The sequence below is a fragment of the Electrophorus electricus genome, chromosome 23 (assembly GCF_041902795.1).
Source record: "Electrophorus electricus isolate QZ-2024a chromosome 23, ASM4190279v1, whole genome shotgun sequence".
Taxonomy (NCBI): Eukaryota; Metazoa; Chordata; class Actinopteri; order Gymnotiformes; family Gymnotidae; genus Electrophorus; species Electrophorus electricus.
In genome coordinates, this window is record NC_137519.1 from 5,133,963 (window position 1) to 5,156,284 (window position 22,322).

At 43.6% G+C, this 22,322-nt stretch overlaps 2 protein-coding genes across 5 annotated transcripts in view; both read right to left on the reverse strand.

Annotated features, from left to right (window-relative positions):
• Window positions 1-854: 854 nt before the first annotated feature.
• Window positions 855-13,237, reverse strand: pdcd4b (programmed cell death 4b). Of its 2 annotated transcripts, XM_027015383.3 has the most exons (12): window positions 13,093-13,192; window positions 12,524-12,613; window positions 11,753-12,055; window positions 7,821-7,918; window positions 7,607-7,720; window positions 6,959-7,180; window positions 4,089-4,186; window positions 3,858-3,975; window positions 3,487-3,594; window positions 2,964-3,074; window positions 2,534-2,673; window positions 855-2,187 (listed from the first exon to the last, which is right to left on the reverse strand). In XM_027015383.3, the coding sequence occupies exons 2-12, from the start codon at window positions 12,564-12,566 to the stop codon at window positions 2,130-2,132; spliced, it is 1,413 nt and encodes a 470-aa protein (XP_026871184.2). In that variant the 5' UTR covers window positions 12,567-12,613; window positions 13,093-13,192; the 3' UTR covers window positions 855-2,129. The 2 variants fall into 2 exon arrangements, with proteins under 2 accessions (XP_026871184.2, XP_026871185.2); XM_027015384.3 differs by lacking the exon at window positions 12,524-12,613 and having other exon boundaries at window positions 13,093-13,237.
• A 981-nt stretch (window positions 13,238-14,218) lies between these two features.
• The window catches only part of rbm20 (RNA binding motif protein 20), a 49,073-nt gene continuing 40,969 nt past the window's right edge, over window positions 14,219-22,322 (reverse strand). For all 3 annotated transcript variants that reach the window (XM_027015378.3, XM_081706477.1, XM_081706478.1), the window contains exons 11-14: window positions 20,614-21,241; window positions 20,416-20,523; window positions 18,837-18,958; window positions 14,219-15,717 (exon numbers count right to left, since the gene is read on the reverse strand). In XM_027015378.3, coding sequence (XP_026871179.2) covers window positions 15,649-15,717; window positions 18,837-18,958; window positions 20,416-20,523; window positions 20,614-21,241 — 927 coding nt within the window. In that variant the 3' untranslated portion in view covers window positions 14,219-15,648. The remainder of the gene's footprint in view (window positions 15,718-18,836; window positions 18,959-20,415; window positions 20,524-20,613; window positions 21,242-22,322) is intronic.

The following is a 22,322-nucleotide window of genomic DNA, read 5'->3' on the forward strand; positions in this document are numbered from 1 at the left end:
GTAGAGCTCACAACTGTATGAAGTGTGCACTTCCCTCAGGAACATGCTCAGTAGAGCCTGCTGCTACTGGGATGGAGTGCGCGTTTCCATCACAACCTAATATTACAACATATCACACTAATGAAAAGCTCATCTGTAACATTACACTAAGTTAAGCTGTTTAGCATTAGTTATTCTAGTTGTGGTTTGGATATCACAGGGACATGTTTCAAAAATGTAATTATGAATACCCCCTGAGTTCTAAATTGAACATTTGACTACATGATTTGTGATGGAATTTGCCAGAGCCAGGTTATTTAAAGTACATCACCACTGAACAATCTGTTTGAACATTCTTAGTTTAAGACTAGATGTGTTTATAAAATTAACCATGTTTTTGCCAAGAGTGAATCACAGTGAACTGCCATTGTAAATAGCTGTCAGCATCAAGATAATGTATGGCCACACTGACAGCAAACATGTGAATGTATTGTAGAATATGCTATTTTACAAGGGCCAGATTGGTCTAAAGATGTAGGACACAGCATGTGTACCCCACACAGCCAATTATGACAGACCTACATGACAATTTCTTTTACCGCAAAAAATCTTCATTCTCTACTCTTGGACCCACTGGCAACTCAAAGTAAAGAATGTGACTCAGGAACTGAAGCAGTAAGTGAAAACAGAAATTATTACAAATGCACCCTACACACTGTTATATATAACCAGAATGTTATACTAACTGGACAGTTTTAATTAGCTTTGTATTAAATATGCTACTGGATTCCTTTACTTAAAAGCATTCATTACATGAATAAATGAAAATATAATTCATGAGAGATGAGCAGCAGTTTGTCAATGTTTGCCATAAGTAATGTCAACACATTTATGTTTTTATTCCTTATCCATTTTAAACAAAGCAAGAACATTTGGTAAATATTACACATGGCAAAGTTGTGAAATAGAAAAATAATATGTTGACAGCAATTTGTGACGACATTCCAATTGCTTCACATTTCTCTGTATTGCCTTTTTAGTTGCATCCAGTAATGACATCATTAAACTGAGACAAGAAAAACAAACCAAACAAACATACATACATCAGACTAGACAGGAAGTTCAATCCAATGGGAGATGAAGCTTTAAACCAACAAGCCTCCCTCTATACAGCTCTCAGCCAACCCCACCCAACCCAACCCTACAAACACTGCCCACTGGGGAATTTGAAGATATTTCCGAAAGTGAGACTTTTTAGTTAACAGATTTTTTTTTAAATAAAGGAAAGGTTTCAGGGGAAAAAAAATGGAAACATTTCCAACTTGCCTGTTATAGTCAATTAGCCAAGACGTTTGGTGCCCTGATTTTGCTTCTTTTGTTTTGCACTGGAGTGACAAGATAACCAATTAGCTTTATACAAACCACATACTGAAGTCACACATTTGCCTCAAAAGATGTAGGTTGGCCAACATAAACCAATATTTAAAAAAAACAAAAAACGGACCATATAATCTGAATCCGTTCTAACTTTCTGTTCAGTTCTGCCTTCAGATTTTGGGTGGCACCTGGATGTGCAGACATGTCACTAATGTGAACATGACCAACGTGAATGCAACAGACCTGAGAGACAAACTTGAGAAACGAGACCGGGTCACGTCTAGACATGTCTTGGCTGATCATTTTAGGCTGAAATGGGTAGGGTTTTTAATTTTTTGTCAAACTTCCTCCAAGCCAGGGGTCAAGCATCATGGGCAGGGGAGCAGGTTAGCAGATGACCCCACCACACCTGCCTAAACTTAAGACTGTGACTAACTGCATATGCCTCTGGATGCCCCTGGAGTGGCAGTGAATACAAAACATGGAATGACCCAGTTATTTTAAAGTGGCACTTTCTAGGTTAGCTTATCTTGGTCACCTTGAAGGAGTGTGTGTGTGTGTGTGTGTGTGTGTGTGTTTTTAAACATTTCCTTCAGTTTTTAAGCGCTTTTTCTGTTCCTTGGTCATATTCCCTGTGTAAGCTCAATATTCTTAACAAACAGGAGGAAAGCTCTACCTAAACCTCTAGGACACATAGTATGCAGGTTTCAAAGAGTAGCGCTAGTTTTCCAGAAGGCCATGGGCCCCAGGTGTTTTCCTGGGTCACGTCGACATCAGTAGTTTTCAAGTTTGACATAGACGTCATCTTCACTGACACACCTTTTCTGCCCTCTGATAAAGAAAAGCACCGAGTTGAACTTCAGTCCTACAACACCTATTATTTCACAACACCACACCAAATATTTCTCTTTCCCCCTCACACACACACACCTGTTCAAACACAAGTACATTATCATTAGCTTCTCAACATTAACAAAGAATTAACTTGCTAAAGGTTCATTTTAATCAGGTGTCTACAGAACTCGTCTTGCCACATTAACAGACAGATAAACATCTTGCTTACACATTACTGAATGACAAGGACTTCTGCCCCAGTAAATTAGTCAAATCAACCAGCTCAAAAACCCCCAAACACACACACAAACGAAACAAAAGCCCATGTCTCCTCCTTACTTACCGACATGGACAGAGGTCCCTGAGGTTTTTGTCGATGACTCCAGAACTGAAACTCTGATCCACAAAGTACTCCAGTAGAGAGTACGCACATGGGACGTCAATGTTAATATCAGCAATGTCCATATACACTCTCTCATACCCCTAGAGGGGAAGAGAAACAATGTGTATTAGCGTTAAACAGTAACAATGTGTAGCTGCTGAGTGCAATACTTTCAGAATGATGCCTCTCCAGCTATTTTAGTTTGTGAACTGGATCCAGAGTGACTAATAAAGGTGCTTTGTCATTTATTCATAGAACACATCCTAGCCAATAGAGTAGGTTAGAGACCAAGATACCAATGAACTAGAATTCTGTAGAAATACTACAGTATCGATACAGTAATGATTAGTTGTTGTGGCTGCACTGCTAACAAGCACAGATGGCCCCCTACCCGTCTCATCTGGTCCACGGTGATGACTGAAGAGTCATAGAGAGGTTTCAGCAGCTTCAAGATCATGCGGAGGGTTGTGTCTCCACTGGACTCCAGAACCATGACTATTGCCTACAGAAACACACAATCCAAATTATTTCCAGTGATAAATTCTTGTTTGTTTTATAGGTTGTGTGCTCAGTTATGGTAACGCGAATGATTAGTTTCACATAATTCTCAGTTTAGTACAGACAGATTTTTGTTACTTCCTAGTGGGTGTGTTATAACAGCAGACAGACTGGAGGGAAAAATCACATGAGCCATTGGAACTGTAGAAGCAGAGCTAGGTGAGACACAAACTGAAATGATCACATTTAAGCAAGTAAACATGCAAGAAAGTAAGTAAATGTGAGGTACACATGACATGTGCCATAGTACTGACCATCATAGATCTGTGCTATTATCTGCAAGCATAAGGTGCCACCTTATCTGAGCGCACGCACACACACACACACGCACACACTCAACAGCACGGCACCGTTACCTCATAGACAAACTGGTGATGGAAGTGAGGCACCTCCAGCTCCCGCAGACAACACTCAGCCTCCGCCACGTCACCTGACAGCACGTACTCCTTCAGCAGCAGATTCACCTGTGCACAGGGAGTGGGCGGAGTTCAGGAGCAGGGCTCTGGGTCTGCACAAGCCCTGTGGCACTAGGTCGATATCTGCTAATTCTGCACACTATGTTTGAGCAGATCTGCTAGAGAGAAGACAACCCAGGCTGGAACAAACGACGACCAAAAAAACAAACAAACAAACAAACAAACAAACAAACCACTAACCAAGCAACTAAACAAAAACAAACAAACAAAAACCAATCTTTAAGTGATCATTAAATGGGTGGGGTCCTGACCTCTTTTATGAGTTGATTGACAGGTCTCTGGCCACCGCCCAAACCCCAGAGGTTGTCGATCCGGAGTCCCGTCTCCCTGCGCATCTTCAGCAGCACAGCAGCCCGGTCCAGAGCAGCCCTGTCAATCAAGCACAAGGCTGTCGATAAAGCCTGATGTTGGTAGGTTCTTCTGAGCAGCTCTTCCAGAAGCCTGACCCAAGCAGTGTGTGTGTGGGGTTGAGAGGGGCCTACCGTGTGTGCCCACAGTCCACCCGGCCCTTGTAACCTTCCACAAAGTTTGTGGGAAGGATGTGATCTGCCACTGCCCTGGCGATGAACTGGCCCACCAGCTGGAAAAGAAGAGCACAGCTGCTTTGAAAAGGTTTGCTCCTGGTGGCAAAACGACACTGGCACAGCCCCAAGAGCTGGAAGACTCTTACATTTACGGGTATCAGAATGTACACGAGCACCAAAGGAGGACACTTGTATTATTTCACCCTTACTGCTGAGAAGCACCAGGCACATGCAATTTCAAATACACCCGTTTTTTTTTCCTTTTTGGTTTTGTCCAAAATCCCTATGAGCACAAGATGTTTTGTTTCAGGTCTCCTGCTATGGTTTATTCAGAATTATCAAAGATACTGAATTATTGATGAGAGAAAAAAGTGCATTTCTATATTCATATTTGCATTTTTTTTTTTTAAATCCCCAAATGCAAAAAACATTTTTGATACCAGATCCCAAAATTGTACGGACATGGAATCTTGCAAAAGAAAAGAAAAGAAGAAAAAAAAAAAAAAAAAGAGAGAAGCCTTTTTTCCAATCCGGTCTCTTTGTAACTGACCTACATTTAAATTATTTGTACAGGGAAACTGGGAACCAGAGTCCACAGGAAGGTTTGAAGCCTTATGCCTGTTCATGCAATAATGCACCTGAGTGTCACTTCATGTCCCTGACTGTTGCGAGTTGCATCCAGTCAGGCGGCAGCCTCCACTCGCATATTCCGTACTGCTGGTTTAAGTGTATTCTCGCAATTTATAGTGTACTGTGTTCAAGTTTTGTAAGTCACTCTGGATAAGAGCGTCTGCTAAATGCCGTAAATGTAAATGTTCAAGTGTTGTGTTTGCGCAGTTAAGCAAGTTAGTTCTAGTTACTTGTAGTGCCCCCTGTTGTGTGCTCATGGTAACTGCATACTCTAGATTTCATGTGGCAGCAACATGCAAATTCCTAATGTACATATAACTGACATCATATGATAACATCCTATCAGCAACACCAGCAACCGCTGTTTGTCTCACAGCAAAAAGCATCTTGTGTTTAGGATTTTGAAGAAGGGAGTCCTCAGTATTATGCCACTGGTGCGTAAATCTGTTCCAGCCCTAATCTAACACTCCTACCTAGCTAAGATAGGCCTCCAGCACCAGTGCAAGATCCAGAACTTCCTGTATGTGACAGTGGATCAGCTACAGGCATCAGTGCTGAGTCCAAAATCTCCCTTGCTAATGCATTTTGCCAACATGTTTAGTGGTTTGTTGGCTTTAAAGTCTCTTGTTGAGAGACTGGGAACTTTTCAGTGTTTTAGAGAAAGTCTGTGGTTGATCAGATAACAGAAATGTTCATAAGTCCAAGTCTCGAGTCTCCAGATAAGTCTGTCTCTCGAATCCCACTTGGAAAAAATGTTAACTTATTATTATTTATAGTTTATATTCTCATTTACATTTGTGGTTAAAACTGTGCATTCTTCATTGCAAAGAGGTGGAACAGTGCCTGATACCTAATGTTACATTTATTCTGGTGTACAAACATTAGCTAGCAAGAAAATTGCAGAGCAACAACAACTGAGCGTGTACAAAAGCCAGAAATTCGTTTGTGCTTAATATGATGTGGATCTTAGAAAAAGCATTTGTGTGACATCAGTCCAACTGGCTAGCACACTTTCTATGCCAACAACAATCTAGCTACCTAGCTAGGCAGCATGCTTACTGTCCATACCAACTTTCCAGTGTATTTTGAGATGTCTTATAAAATTCGATGTTATTTTGCAGGTGACTTATTTGAGGCATGTAGCACTACAATGTCCATCTGACTCAAGGTGATGATTAAAGGTTCATTGTGTACCAATGTTAAACTTAACATCAGCATGACACCTGTGTGCTGCCAAAATAAATAAATTACAAATTAAATAAAATTTCAAGGAGTCAAGTCACTATCTCTGCAAGAGTCAAATTTAGCCTACTCCAGCATAAACACAAAATGGAACTTAATCTTACTTGTTGTACACAAACACAGTTTTTTTCTATATGAAAACGAGAAATCCAGAGAGAATAGAGACAGATGTGCACACAGAGACGTGTGGTGGAACCTGTGCTGCTGTGAGCCATACACCCTGTTTACTTGGTACGGGTATGGTGTCTTGAATGTGCGTGGTTGAGTGTGTATACTTTCTGCTTGAAAGAACTGTCTCAACTATTTAGGCATGAACAAAACCAGCTTAGCCTACAGAACCTCTGCCCTCAAGCAGAGGGAGGGTGGTGGGGGGTAGGAAAGTGAGAATGTGATGGGCGAGAGCAAGACAAGTGAAACAAAACATCCGAGTCATCTCACAAATGGGATCGGTCTCTCTCTAAATCACACTCACACCTTTCAAGTAGTTACCTGCACACAGAATACTCTGGTGCTGGATTAACTAACATGCCGTAATGGTGACAGGAATAGTGATTTTTTTTTTTTTTTTTTTTTTTTTTTACACTGTACAAAACTGAGTTGTTATAGAAACTAGTTTCAGGGGACAAAGGTAGAGTGTGAACGCACCCTACTCACTCTTACTGCATCATCATTACTCACAGCACCACAACAGAACTGTTATTATACACTCACCAGCCATGGTATTAGATACACCTGTTCAACTGATTGTTAACGCAGTTATCTAATCAGTCAATCACATGGCAGCAACTCAGTGCATTTAGACATGCAGAAATTCAAACTGAGCATCAGAATGGAGAAGAAAGGTGATGCAAGTGACTCTGAACGTGGCATGGCTGCTGGTGTTAGAAGGGCTGGCCTGAGTGTTTCAGAAACAACTGATGCGTGCCTCAACGGAGGCTGTGCTGCAGTGCCGTTACCCGGGGCGCTGTGGGCGTGTCCAGCACCAGGTCTGGGAGCTCTTGCAGGAGCTTGTGAAAGGCAGCCTCCACTTCTGAGTGCGTGAGGACCCGCCCACACAGGTGGCTGAGGAGGCGGGAAGTCAGCTCCCGGTGACTGGCCTTGGCCTCCATCGCCAAGGAGACAGCCAGCAGGGGAACATCACTACGCATAGTGCCCAGATTCAGTTCACTCAGCAGCTCCTACACACACACACACACAGAGACAGACACACACACACACACACACAGAGTTCTCTCATAAATTATATTATTTATCAAATAACTGCAAGTAAAGACACACGTATGTACACTCAGTCACTCAGGCAATGGACAAGTTCTCTTATTACCGTCACAGTATGGTAAATGGAGACTATAGAAAGACAATAACTGTATAGGAAATCATGTACTATACCCTATTTATCAGAATATATACTCTGAAGTATGGGTAAGTAAGAACCATTATGAAGCATGTGGTAATGTTCCTTACTACTGAAACATACGATACAATGGAATGGCTCATATGGGCTGTGTGAACATACTAATCGCCGAGTCATACTAAAGTAAAATACTGCATGGTTGTACACAGTTTCACACCCCTTTTGACCGACAGCAAAGCTTCGCTCTTACCGCTACTTCGTAAGCATCACCGTGTTCAAAGTATTCCTTCACGATGGGCGTGACTGTCCGAACAAAGGCATCCTCGTCAAGCGGGAGTACCACCGTCTCGTACACGCAGTTCTCCTGTGGGAGGAGTCATGGGCATATGGTATTAGTGGGAGTGGAGCCAGGGAGGAGCCATGTCAATCAGAAATTGGCCAACGACAGCAAGCAAACCACGCACCTGATCCTCGTCGTAGTTGGGGTCTCGCACGTCCACCTGCTGTTCGTCCTCGTACACCTGCCCGGGTGTGCCCCACACACCCTTCCCACCGGCACCACCTGGAGGCGGCAAGCACACACAGACCCGCGGGTTGATACAGCAGCCTGGTCTGGCCTGCCTTACTGCTACTGCTCAAATAAACTCAAGCGCTGCCCTTGAACATCACTGGTGGACAGGAGGATAAAGCTTATTTTTACCAACTGCACCACACAAACAGAACATTTCTTGTCTTCTGAATAATGAACATCACCGTCTCTCAGTACTGGTGAACTTAATATGCAGCATGTTAAGTCAGTTAGCACAGTGCCTCAGGAAGAGGTGAGGAACGTTTTTGAAGGTTTTTGCAGTACTCAGCTGTCATGCAGATGACGCTACAGCCACAAAGTGTCCACATTCAGGCTGCCTGAGTTTCACAGAGATAAGGCCAAACAAGAGGTTTTATCTGACTCTAATCACTCGAAGTAAGGAAAAAAACAAACAAAAACCTGAACAGGTTTAAGGTGGACAAACATTTGGGCTACCCACCTTAAATTTTTAATGGCAGGGACTCAAAACTCATATGTTGTCAAAAGAACTGTGCAATGTATGACCTCTGTGCTCCACCAGAGGGCAGTGTGGAGCTTGTCATATTTTAGCTCAGTGATGAAAGATTACAGCCATTGTAAAATGAGTGCCAGTAGCTACATATACAGGGTCACCAAATAGTACCTTTGTTTTCCCTATACACCAAACACATCACATGATGTGGGTCAAGGGAACTGCAGCTGATTAAATCCCTTCACTCAGAATGCCCTGCAACATGACGCAGACGTTATGCTTGTTTCTCTTGATAGCTGGACGATTTAGATTTTGTTAGCTAATGTGGCTAGCAATCTACTGAACTGTATCCATGACATCGACCTTATATTTTACACCTAAATGAGTAGCTGGTTGATGCTGGCTGAACAGCTTGTTATAGCCAATATTTAGCTAAAGATAATAAATATTAGCTAACCAGGGAAAGTCAACAGGCTACGTTTGTTTTCCAGCTGATTTGGAAATTTTACTTCTAAAAGAATCACTGACAGAATCCAGCAAAAATGCATTAAATATTATTGTTATCAATTATTAAGAGTCCAATTAAATGAACTCTGACATATTCCTGTTTAATTGCTAATCAGCCAGCCTGTATGCTCAAATGGCCAGAATATCTTCAACAGTAAACTTTCATATAAACCGCCGGTGAAGTGAGTAGTGTATAACCAGCAGTTTCTCACAGGCCAGTTTAAAATTCTCTTTAAAATGGATGTTTTCACTACTTTTGGTTTGGAATCTCCCTTAAATAGTCCAGATTCTACATGTAGACCATTTTGCAAGCAACTGCTGGGGTGTTTGGGTTGCACCTAGTGATCTGGTGATCTTCATGCTAACACACAAACCACACCCGGCAATGAAGTGTTTAGTTCAATCCGGTGTGTTTGCGCAGAAAAACAGAACCTGTGCAAGACTGGAGTTCCCCACCGCTGAGGTTAACTACTAAAGGTTACTATACCCCCGCAGTCACAGAAACACACTGTTAAACATCATGCTGATTTTTCATTCTACTTTCATTAAATAAATCTTTCAATGCTATTTCATGATTTCATCACATTTGGTATCAGCTAATCTGCCCCTTACAAATGGTGTTTATTATTATTCAATTAATGGCTTACATAAGTTACATTACATTGAAATGCTTGAAATAAGTGAAGATTGTTGGACACTTGTAGACAGGGTCGTGCGTCACACACTTTCCGCAGACACTGTTCCTTCTGTAAACACATGCATGTTCTGATCTGACACACACACACACACACTTCTAAGCCTTTTCACAGTAGAAAGTGTGTTTGTGCACTCAGCATGCAGGATACAAACTAACCACCAACAGCTGATACACAGCTGCCACTGCCAGGCCACACACGCATGCGCGCGCACACACACGCACACGCACACACACGCACACACACACACACACACACACACACACACACACACGAGTGCGCGCCAGATGGGCAAGATTCACAGACTCAATGACCCAACTCATTAATAATCAGTATGGGTTAATTTCAGAGGTTGCTTACGTTTCACCAAGCAGAGGAACAGGGAGAGAGACCAAACAATACGTACAGGTGCTGTTTTCTCCTGTAGTTTGCATATTTATACCTAATGGGTATAGGGTCTTGTAAAGTATTCAACACCTTAAAAAGTCATCAGATTCATCGGAATGACAAATGACACCTTAAAATTTTGTGCTGCGTCATATTTGATGTTAAAAGTTTGACCTTGAGAATGTATTAAAGTGATTTTGGTTTAAAGTATGAAAATAATCTGTTACAATTCAATAACTGAAAGCTCTGCAGTGTTGAGTTTAAACAGATAACACAGAGAGAGAGCGCAAGAGTGATTGATTCAGCCGCAGGACTGGTCATGACCCAGCAGTAGCGCATTTACAATGTCTGATCCTGTCCGTGTTTTAGGGTACACACACACGGTGAAGGTCAGAGCACAACATGTTTATCTTTGGGTTTCCAAGTGCAGGCTGTCAGCAGGATTTAGACCTGCTTTACCCACACCTCTGACACACCAAACACACTATGAGACAAAATTCCCAACAATCCGTGTCCCCCAAACATGGTTTAATGTGTCTGAAGTTGTTTTCATGCTTAAAGTTATGCTCCTCCAAGCTAAATATGCAAAATATTAAAACATTTTTTAAAAACAAAGATTCTTGTTACTTTTGTTCATAGTACATACGTGATACAGGACCCATGGCTCCCACCCAAGTATAGAAACAAAGTGAAATTGTATGCATGTTTCCAGGGAGATTCTACAGAGGTTATAGCCATTTTTGACATCCCACAGCTCGAGAGGACATGCAAAAAAAAACAAAAAGAAAAAACAAACTACTGACTGACACCATTAGGTAATGAGAGGAAAACAAGCTTTTCCACAGCACAGCACACTAAAAAGAAACATCAACACAATAGCACAAAAGAAAACCTATTAGCTGATTGTTTTGGACGCCCAGGCCGTGTGCTGCACCACGAGTTACTAGAGGTGCAGCTCAGTCTGTCTATTCACAGTCATTAAACCAAACCAGATAACCTGCCCTCGACCTGCAGGCTGCGGACAGACTGGTCTAAGAAAAGGTCTAAACAGTGAGTAATACTGCAAGCTACCTACGCTGGTGCTCTGCACTGGTCAAGAGAAACCACAACCCCGTGCAACAGCCTCGGACTTTCAGGGGTAAGACCTGCAAAGTCAGGCTTCACAAATCTAGACTGGAGTTCTAGAAGTTTCCATCAGCTCTACACGAAACATGCTCTGCAAGGCAGAGGTCCAATTCTATAATCCTTCTCTTTGGCTCTGCCGTTGGGCATGACACGCACTCAATTCACTGTTGAAATTCACTCTCAAATGGCACTTCTGGAAAAATGAAAGGGTGGTGACTGAGATTCATGACATCAGTGTTATCTGTTCACAATGTCAACGTTGTGAAACACTCCAAAGCTTGGGAGAATGCACAAAAGGAGGAACAGTGAAAAGCCAGAGGGTGTAGGACCTAGTTCCTTCAGACCCAACTAACTCAGAACAAAAGCTCTAGACAACCATCCTGGTGTAACAGCAGTGTGTTACATTATGGCTTTTGTACTGTGCCAAAACACCAGATTCTCAAAGCAGTTCAGTGCTGCAGGAATGCAAATATGAGAAATAGGGGGGAAAAGTTAAATTAACAGCTAAGGTTGCTGGCAGTCAGAAAGCCAGTGGGTCGGCTAGTTTGAGCTGTCCATTACAGACTGCTTCATTACCCTATACTAGTTTTTCATTAACCAGGCGAGCTTTTGTGTAAGGTTTTAGTTAGGTTATCTAGCTACCTTTCTTTGGCAGGCCTCTCCCTTTTCCCTGGCGTGATCTGCGGTCAAGCACCTTGCCCTTGGGGCTGGTGGGCGGTGGACCGAACCGGACGGTGTCCCCATTGTCGCTGAGAGAGTCGCCCCTGCCAGAGTCCCTGGACGAGTTCTTCCGGAGACGGCGCTTGGCCTTGGCCTTGAGCCGGGCCTCCTGAACTGTGCCGGCTGGGACCGTTATCCAGTTGCCGTTGATTTCGTTGTTTATTTTTGCGCTGTTGCTTTTCTCCTCGTCTCCAGACATATAAGAGTCGCTGAGATCATCTGCCTCTGTGAGGATAAAGTATCAAGTCGTTAGATATGCATGTTAACATTGTTAACGTATTTGGTGTCAGAATTTACAGCACAGCACGCTTCCCTGACTGGTCACACAGGGCTTCATAAGTTGTAAAATGCAATTCCATAGATAATTAATTTTTTTGTGTGTTTATGTTCGGATAAAGGCTAAAGATGCACAGTCATGTATATTCAACAAACCATGCTTTTTTTGGCAGTCGTGTTGACAGTTTTTTGTATTCTGCTGACAATTCTTACAACCCAGACTTTCTTAAAAACGGATATCGCTGCAGGGGGAGGGGGGGGGGGGGGGGTCTAGGCAGCATTACATCATTCCACTGCACAGCCTGATTTAACATGGCAGACTACTTTAACGTGAAATTATTCGTCTCGGTAAAAATGAACGGCACTGAACGACTTGTTTATGCAGCCAACTAGTATGAATTTAGTTTCAGCACTTACCTACTGGGTTGGCATTAAGCCATGCCTCACAATCTGTTGCCATTATTCGTAAGTAGCTGGAGCACAAAGCAGTTTAGGAAACAGCAGGACCTATGATGTTGAAGTGAATGAACAGTCAGTGGCTGAAAACATCCGAGCAGGCGACTATCGACGGGGAGGCCAAACATTACAAAAAGGTCTGAACAACCAGTCGCCTTGTCAGCTTGGCTGCTCAAATCAGCACAAAGCAGCAAACGCGCATCACTGCAGGGCAAGACTACACGACGCTTCGATAGAAGAAATAAAGTGTATGCTTGTATAGTCTGACCTTTAAATTTGTCACGTTATTAATGGTGGAAGTCGACGAGATGGTTTGTTGCCATAAATAGCTATAGTTAGTTAGCGTTAGCCAACTACAGGAGAAGGTGTTGACCACAGCTACTGGTGAACGCACGACCAGAACATAAACAAACCTTGATGTATTGCTTCGCAAGCTTTATTCGTCGAATTGACATCTACAGTAGTGCCATATATTTATACACATATTTAAATGCAGTAAACAATAACTGCAAGAGGGAGCTATTACTTACTGTGCTTGCCTCTCGCCTTCAAAATTACAAGGTAGATCTCAGTTCGCAACCGTTCTGTTCACTGCCCAGCAACTCAATTACATATGGGCAGAGTTTGAGCTTCCTGATTGGACCGGATTATTTTATGTTGGAGACAACAGCGACCAATGACCATGCAGAAAAGGCCTACGAAATCCTTCTCGCATTTTCTATGTGGCATGAGATACAGTTTGAGATGCACTGCCACCCAGCGAGGAACACCAAAATTGCAGGAATTAGATAAATAATCGTTTCTAATTTGACTTTGCGTCAACATAATTATAGATGTGAACTACTTAAAATGCAGGCTTGAAAAGTTACTTTAATTGAAGGACAAAATTTTAACTGTCCTTTTGGTGGCCAAAAAAATGTAAAAAAGAAGTTCATTCCATCCAATTTGCCCTATGCAATTTCTGAAAAATAATTCTCACAGATTAACGTAAACTACGAAAGACATCGATAGCCTTTACATTTGTGACATGTATAATATGTCATTCATACTCTGAGAACAGAAAATTAATAATCAAATTTAGCACATAAATCTTTGAGATGGTTCCAAGTATTTGACTAAATTCCAATGTTAACAAGGAACCTCCACTAGAAATCCTTCATAATTTAGGACATTTACTCCAGAACACCACTCCATCAACTCTCATATCAGCAGGGAATTTAGATTGAAATTCCTTACAGAAAGCTTTATGCCAATTCATTTAAAGGTATTCTGCAAGTAGTAAACAGTGTCTCATATGTCAGTCACTGTTTTAAATACATAAGATAGTGGTTTTATTGATGTGTTTTGTTTTAGCTGGGTGTCTGTCCTAATCAGTTATTATTAGCGCTGCTGCTCTCTTGGGCAGGACTCCCTTGTAAAAGATTTTATTGTTTGGTAAAGTAAAAGAGTTTCTCCTACTCTCTCTCCCTCTTGCATGCACACACACAATGGCTTATTATGAGGGTTTATTATCTAGCTATTTATTGCTGTACAATCTACTATGATTTGTAATGGAAAAATAAGAGGGACTTGCACACAAAACCACACAAAACCTTTAATTTCCCTGCACAGACCAAAATTCACACTCACTTAAAATACACACAACAACCGCCTGAATCTGGAAACACTATTTCTCGAAAGGTTTATTGAAGTTTTGGCATCAAAACATCCCACAAAAATATTTAATGCAAGATAACCATTTTCTCAAAGCTGGTTCATCAATATTAATAGTATATAAAACATCAATAAGATAAAACCTTCAAAAACATTTCTTCAAAAAAAAAAAGAAAGAAAAAGAACAAAGAAAAAATGATTATTATATTATAAACTACCATAATAACACACATTGCTTTTTACAGGTACCTTAAATAGGATAAATAATGCACATGGTCCAGTGGAAGTAGTACTACATTTTCAGTATTATGCACAGCATGGACAAACGTTTTGTGACTTTGAAAAGCTCAAGTCTATACGCTGGTTTTCCAGACCCAGATCTGACCTACTCTTAACAAAATGGCAGTCAATTTGGAGTGCACTTCTAAAAAAGTATCCTGATATGCTTTACAACTACAAAATTAATTCAAGACCCAAAGCCAGACATTAAAAAAAACAACAAAAAACCCCACAAACTTCAGGGATTCCGAAGGTCTCCACAAGTACTATTTTTTTATTCTTAAAAGGGGTCTTATTTATGAAAGCAGCTATGTAAAATCCAGGACAAAATATCTTATTAACAGTAAAATTAATAATGAGTAATTTCTCATTGACCTGAGGAGTTTATCCTGATCGCAGGAAGGCACATGAAATCAAAACAAACTTCTACAGTTTGTGATGACATCCAGTGTGCACATTAACAAAATTACTCCACCAAACTCCCATTCACATTACCACGGCTCATGTGCATACTGCTGTAGAGCCAGTAGTCCTAATGAACATTATGAAGATAACATCATTATCTTTCTTCACTCAGTAGCAATCAAGCATTTCTACCATACCAGTCCTTTCAATGGGTAGTTGAAGCCCATGATGTAAACCCTACACATATCGGTATGTTCCTCGCTCACCTCACTTGTAAGTGTAGCTGCTTTATTCTGGGCTGGAGAACACAGACTGACAGACATGGCCTTACATATACATTTGTAACATCAGCCACTAGATTGCTCTAACTTGTGGAAGGCACACTTTGGTTGATGGACTGGCTTAATAACTGACTGACTTCACTAATGGATTTATTGTTTTTTTAAGGCAACATTAGCATGTTGCTAATGAGACAGGTTTTACACTTTTGGGTTAGGCGCATTTTAGCGACATTCACTCTCCCTGGGGGTAGTTCAATCTGAACAGCATCTCTGCTCTCTATCTGTATAATCTCACTCTCTCTTTTTTCCTTTTTTTCATAATCTCTTTCTCACACATTCTCCCCCCCCCCCCCCCCCCCCCCCCTTACGGCCCTGTTTCTTCTCCTTCTCTCTGCTAGGAGGCACTCCTGGAAGGGGTGCGAGTGCAGGGTTCCCCCCGCTGGTGTCGGCGGGAAGTTCTCGTTGGACTCACTCAGCGCTGGGAGGCTCAGAGCAGGGGGGCAGTGCGCTCTCTTCTGCCAGATGGGACAGATACTTCTGCAGAGACAGAGTGAGCAAGTCCGCATCATTTACACACACACACACACACACACAGACACACACACACACACACACACACACACACGTGTGAGATATGGCATTCGTTATAGGCATGAGATGCCATTACATCACAGAATTGGGTCCAGTCCTGGTGGGTCACACTACTCACCAACTTACACTTTCTCCTTACAGTACCTCCATCAACTAATCAGCACGTACTTCAAGCACCAAGACTTGTGTACTACAGTTTGGAATACACTAAGATGTAGAGTACTGGTTCTGAGGAGTTAGCTATATCAGCCATCTTTCCTGAGTCTGAGTGGGTCATTGAGTCAGGGAGGTTTTTTTGGGGGGGTGGGACCGTGGGGAGACGTGTGTGGGGGGTGTTTGGTGTGCGTCAGCAGGCAGTGGGAGGTAGGCCCTTCTGTTGCTGCATCTGAAACTGAAGAGTCTCGGAATGCGGAGGGAAGCAGGTGCTTCAGCAGAGAGCTCTCTCACACCATGCCTGTCCATGTCGTGTCTCTCTGTCTCTCCTCTTACTCCAAGCTGGTCTTTCATCCTCTCTGCACTGTATACTCTGAAGAAGCTATTATCTGCTCTTTTTCTCTCCCTCCCTTTCATTCTCCCTCTCTCTCACGCCCTCCCCCCCAGCGTTTTTCTCTTTTTACCCCGTCTCTCTCTCTCTCTCTCTCTCTCTCTCTCTCTCTCTCTCTCCTCTTCTTCTTTCTCCTCATCATTCTCTCTATCTTCTCTCTCTCTACCTGTTCTCCCTCTCCTCTCCCCATGTGCTTCAGCCCACAGTCCTGTTAAAGCCTGTGTGATTGTGTTGCGGGGACTCAGCTGTCCCGTGCTGAGCTGTAGTGCGCGTCTCTGACAGACAGCACAGCTGCCTGTCCCAAGGGCCCCCACAGCTGCCTGTCCCGAGGGCCCCCACAGCTGCCTGTCCCAAGGGCCCCCACAGCTGCCTGTCCCAAGGGCCCCCACAGCTGCCTGTCCCAAGTAATCTCCCCTTCCTGCATGCACATCGTGTATGGGGGTGTGTGCATTGGTGTGTGTGGGTGGGTGTGGAAAAGGTGTGAGGTGGATTTGGAATGGGAAACACAATCCTGACCCAGGCCTGATGGTTGAGGATTGGGCACCTTTTTATGTTTTCTATTTTTCACACAGATATAGACATTTCTTAGACCACACACACACACACACACACACACACACACACACACACGCGCGCACACACACATCGCACTGCTACAATGCAATGTAACAGTTTTATGTACAAAGTGGGTGGGCAGTTCCTGGAACAGTTTGGAATAAAGCAAAACAACAACAACAACAAAAGTCAGCAAGAGTAAATACAGGTCTTGTCTAGGTATCAGACCTATGAGATATATGCAGGTCCTGTCTCTGTAGGTATCAGACCTATGAGATATATGCAGGTCCTGTCTCTGTAGGTATCAGACCTATGAGATATATGCAGGTCCTGTCTCTGTAGGTATCAGACCTATGAGATATATGCAGGTCCTGTCTCCGTAGGTATCAGTCCTATGAGATATATAACCAGGTCCTGTCTCTGTAGGTATCAGACCTATGAGATATATGCAGGTTCTGTCTCCATAGGTATCAGAACTGAGATATACACTGGTCCTGTCTCCAAAGGTATCAGACCTATGAGATATATACGGGTTCTGTCTCCAAAATGATCAGACCTATGAGATATATACAGGTCCTGTTTCCGTAGGTATCAGACCTATGAGATATATACAGGTTCTGTCTCCATAGGTTTCAGAACTGAGATATATACTGGTCCTGTCTCCAAAGGTATCAGACCTATGAGATATATATGAGTTCTGTTTCCAAAGGTATCAGACCTATGAGATATATGCAGGTCCTGTCTCAATAGGTATCAGACCTATGTTGAACACGTTTACTCTACTTCTCTTGTTTCTCCAACCAGTCCTCATAACCCATCATTTTCTACATTTTCACTCCATCCAAGTTTTTATTGGACTGAAGGAAATTCAGGCTGCAAAATGTTTTCATCTCAAATTATTTTAATAAAAAAAACCAATAATTTTGTTTAGCCCACTGTGCATTGTGTAGGTCCCTCTAGATGGAAAACTATGTCATGTTTTTCGAGACACATGTCTTTTTAGATTCCACAACAAATCCCTTGTGGTAGTGATAACCTCACTGTACCAGTGTTCTTCATAAGAAGTTTTAATATGCTCTGCTCTCGCTCTGCACTGCTTACATACTCTGCTCTCTCCAACACACCAGCCGCAGCTGTTAAGAACACTGAACACCAGCTAAAGGTTTACTGCGAGTTGAACACCAGCTACAGGTGTACCGGTAGCAAGGTTGGGGAAAAGGTGTGGACCGTCTGGGAAGGCATGAGGACTGCTCTAAACCATGACACACGGAGGTTGGACACTTTGGTTTAGGGCAGATAAGCTCACACGAGTCTGTAGCTGGCAGCTCACAGCGGTCATTCCACCCTACCAATCTCTACCAGTCCAGCAGGGGGTGATATTGTTCCCACTTGCCCTGTCTTGGCTCCGGCACCAGAGGAACGTGTGGTCTCATAAATAATACTCGTTTCTCCCTTTTTGGCAGGAGGGCTCTCAGCAACCTTTGCGTGACATAAATAATTCCAGCATGGTGTGGTGGTAATGTGATGAGATGGGGGGAGGGGTGGGGGGGTAATGAGCTCTCTCTCCACACGGTTGCTCGTGGAATTATTGCATAGCACTGTTGGTTTTTATCAGCCTGTCTCCCACTATACATGCGTATGCTCATGTGGAGAAGCGTGCACGATAGGGTTGATCACACGTCCGCCTTCCACAGACCATTGGCATGGCGCCCTCTGGATCCCGTTCGCGTGAAAGTGCTCGTTGCTCATCGTGCATTACAGGATATTACAGGACTTTACAGGAACCCCATAATGGGTTACTCAGGGTCCACCGCACGCTCTAGGTAGCCATTATGTTCAAAATGGGTTTGTTGCTGTGGTCTGACCTACTGCTGCATTGAACTCAAGGAGGTCGTTATATCTGTGTGTGTGTGTGTGTGTGTGTGTGTGTGTGTGTGTGTGTGTGTGTGTGTGTGTGTGTGTGTACCTGTAGATTCCTGTAGTGCACCGTGCTCCGGCAGTGTGTGGTCTTGGCTGTCTCCTCGCTGGTGTAGAAGAGACTGCAGAGTTTACAGTAGAAACCTGTCCTGGGGACGATGAACTCCACACCTGGGACACAGAACACATGGGTGAAGCCCAGCTCACACCCTCACGCTGCCCTCGGATAAGGGCACTGCTAATAGCACTTAGGATGGGGAGGGAATGAACTCCTGCACACTGATCTTAAATCAGTCCTTGACCTGTTCCAGTCTCAGGCAAACACTTTAAAACACACATCTCATCAGCTAATATTCATTTTTTGATTGCTGTTAGTTTTTGTCTGTGTTAAAACATTCTGTCCACACGGAATGGACAGAAGTAGCTGGACATTTTGGGAAGCAAACAGGTTGCACTGAGTAACAGCCATATGGAAGACCCTGGGGGATTTATCCTTATTACAGCAAATCAGAACAAAGTGAACAGTGTCTACACCACTTTCTCAAAAGCAAATGCAAATTTGAGAGGCAGCTGAATTAAATGTAACACCTGCTCTGCACCCTTGTCTCTTTTCAAAGCGAAGTTATGTCCATGCCGGGATGTGAAACTCACTAAACTCTGTCTACCTTACTGAAGCCACTGCACGTCTATGTATGTCTTTAACTGTGTGTCTGAGAGTCAGCCCTCTGAGCCCTGAAGAATGAGAGCACAGGCTCTGGTCTCTGGGGACCTGTTCACACCTCTGAACCTAAAACCACACAGCAAGTGCCACAGTGACGCGAGCGAGATAGCGAGAGTGAGAGAAAGCGCGAGAGAGACAGAGGAAGAGAGAGAGAGAGAGTGAAAGAGAGAGAAAATGGAGGAAATAAGAAATAAAGTGAGATAGAAATTGAAATGGAGAAAAAAGAGAGTGAGAAGCTAGAGAGATAGAAGGCAACAGAAAGAGAGAAGAAGAGGTATAGCTAGAACTACGGGCTGCAGCAAACCCAGTACGTGCAGCTGACGGAGCTCTCCCAGTCCCCAGGATGTGCCGGCGGTGTACGGTTTCCCACACAGTCGAATCTGATCAGCTGACTTTACTCAAACACAATCATGCCTTTGAATTGCCTTACTTAGTCAACCAGGCTGTACTGCTGCTAATTAACTGCTATAACCAGATGCACATTTAAGTGCTTCAGAGCAATTATATTCCATGAAGCATTTCTGGAAATGAACTAACAGCTGGCTATGAAGACTGTCATCTTCTTCTCTCCTTTACCCACAGTAAAAAAAGGTGCGAGTAAAATGGTAGTGAAGCCTGAGGCCAGTATTTCATTTAGGGATAAACTGCATGTAAATGAACCACTAACGCTACTCATTTTACTGTTATTAAAACAGAACCAATGTATGAAAAAAACAGATTGTAATAAAGCTGTGGCAACCTGAATTGCTGAACAAGCAAATCCCTCTCTAAAAGGTCCTCACTGTATCTTTAATGGAGAATCCCTCTCTAAAAAGTCCTCACTGTACCTTTAATGGAGAATCCCTCTCTAAAAGGTCCTCACTGTACCTTTAATGGAGAGGTCAGAGTGAGAGAGATGGATAGTCACCTAACGGGATGCTGTATTCACTGATGATGCGCTCCTGCTCACGCGTTGGTGAGGGAGCCTCGATATCAATCCTCTGGGGTGAAGGAGCAGGTAGAGGGTCGTGCACGTCTGGTACACAGAAGAAAGTAACACTGACAAATTGACTTTTACTGTACATTATTACAGTGTTATTATTACAAATGATTATGTCACACCTACCGCATTTTGTGTGTGTGTGTGTGCCTCTCCTCTGGTTGTCTGCTGTCTGCTGGGTCTCCTTCATTTCTGTTTCTGCTGGCCTCGCCTCAGTGGCTACATGTACCCCTGCAGCCTTCTCTCTCTCACACACACCTCCGTGGTCAGTCAGGCTGTCCGATGTGGCTCCGACTGTGTGTGTCTCTACGGAGCAGACCGTCTCCTGCGTCGTCTTAAACTCTTGGTTTGGGAACAGGAGGAGCTGGGGGCAAGGCACATCAGGTGCCCCATCGCTGGGCGAAGTTTCTCCTGACCCGGGCTGACTAGTCCCGGGCACCTCCTCCTCCAGACTGGCCACCGGAGGTGGTGCAGGGTCCTCCTGGATCTCTTTTTCAGGTGCAGGAACCTCCTGGATCTCTGTCCCCAGAGCAGGGGCCTCCTGAGTTTGCTCCCCTGCAGCAGGGGCTTCAGTACTGGGCTCTGGGCTTGCTGCACGCACCTCAGCTGGGTCCTCCTCCTGCAGCTCAGGGAGATCGGGTTCGATGATGGAGTCCTCCTCTCCCCCAACCTCGTCAACTGTCACCAGCTCCTCCATGCTCTTGGGGTACCAGCACTCGCCCTCCGTTTCGTCCCCACTTGCCCAGTCCTCTACCTGGGGAACGCAGAGGTAGTGTGTGGGACAACAGAACCCAGATGATCCCCAGCCCAGAGACTGAACAATACTGGAAAGGCATGTGGGAGAACCTGAGAGCTGACAACAGCAACCTCCCTGAACAGGATCCAGTAATCAGAGGGTATCAAGCCTAAACAACTGGACAGGCCCTGACATGGCTGATAATCAAGAAATCCTACCAATGGCTGGAAAAAGGCTGGATTAAAAGACAGCACAGAGGCACTAATCATGGCAGCACAGGAACAAGCGTTAAATACAAGATCAGTAGAGGCTGGGATCTACCACACTATGTTAGGACCCAAGATGCAGGCTGTGCAAAGATGCCCCTGAGACCATCCAGCACATAACAGCAGGATGCAAGACGGTAAGATCCTGTGGGACTTCCAGATACACACAGACAAGATGGTAATGGCTAACCAACTGGACATAGTAGTGGTGGACAAACAGCAGAAAGCTGAAGTGATAGATGTGGCAATCCTGAGTGATAGCAACATCAGGAACAAGGAACACAAAAAGCTCAAGAAATACCAAGGGCTGAAGGAAGAGATGAAAAGAAAAGATGTGGGGGGTGAAGGCAATTGTGGTTCCCGTGGTAATTTGAGCACTAGGGGCTGTGACCCCCAACAGAATGGCTCCAACAGATCCCAGGAACATCATCCGAGATCTCGGTCCAGAAGAGTGTAATCCTGGGAACAACTAAGATACTAGGCAGGACTCTCAAATTCCCAGGTCTTTGGTATATATATCTCCTTGTTATAATGTATAATGTTTTTTTCATGTCAATCATGTTTTTTGTTATATGGTCTTGTTATATGGTTCATTTATTTCAGACAATCAAAACAAGGTTTGCATGTATTTTTGAAATTAAAGATGCTCTTCTCATTGCTGTGGCACTACCTAAGTTCAGGTTACGCCAGTTACCATGAGAGGAAGGATCTGGCCATGGCAAGTCTGATGGCAGACTTCTGAAAACATCTGAGCAGGATCAGCAACTGGGGAAAACCAAGACAACACAGCGCTTCGCTTCTACAAAAGAGAGAAGAGTTCTCACCTATTGCTT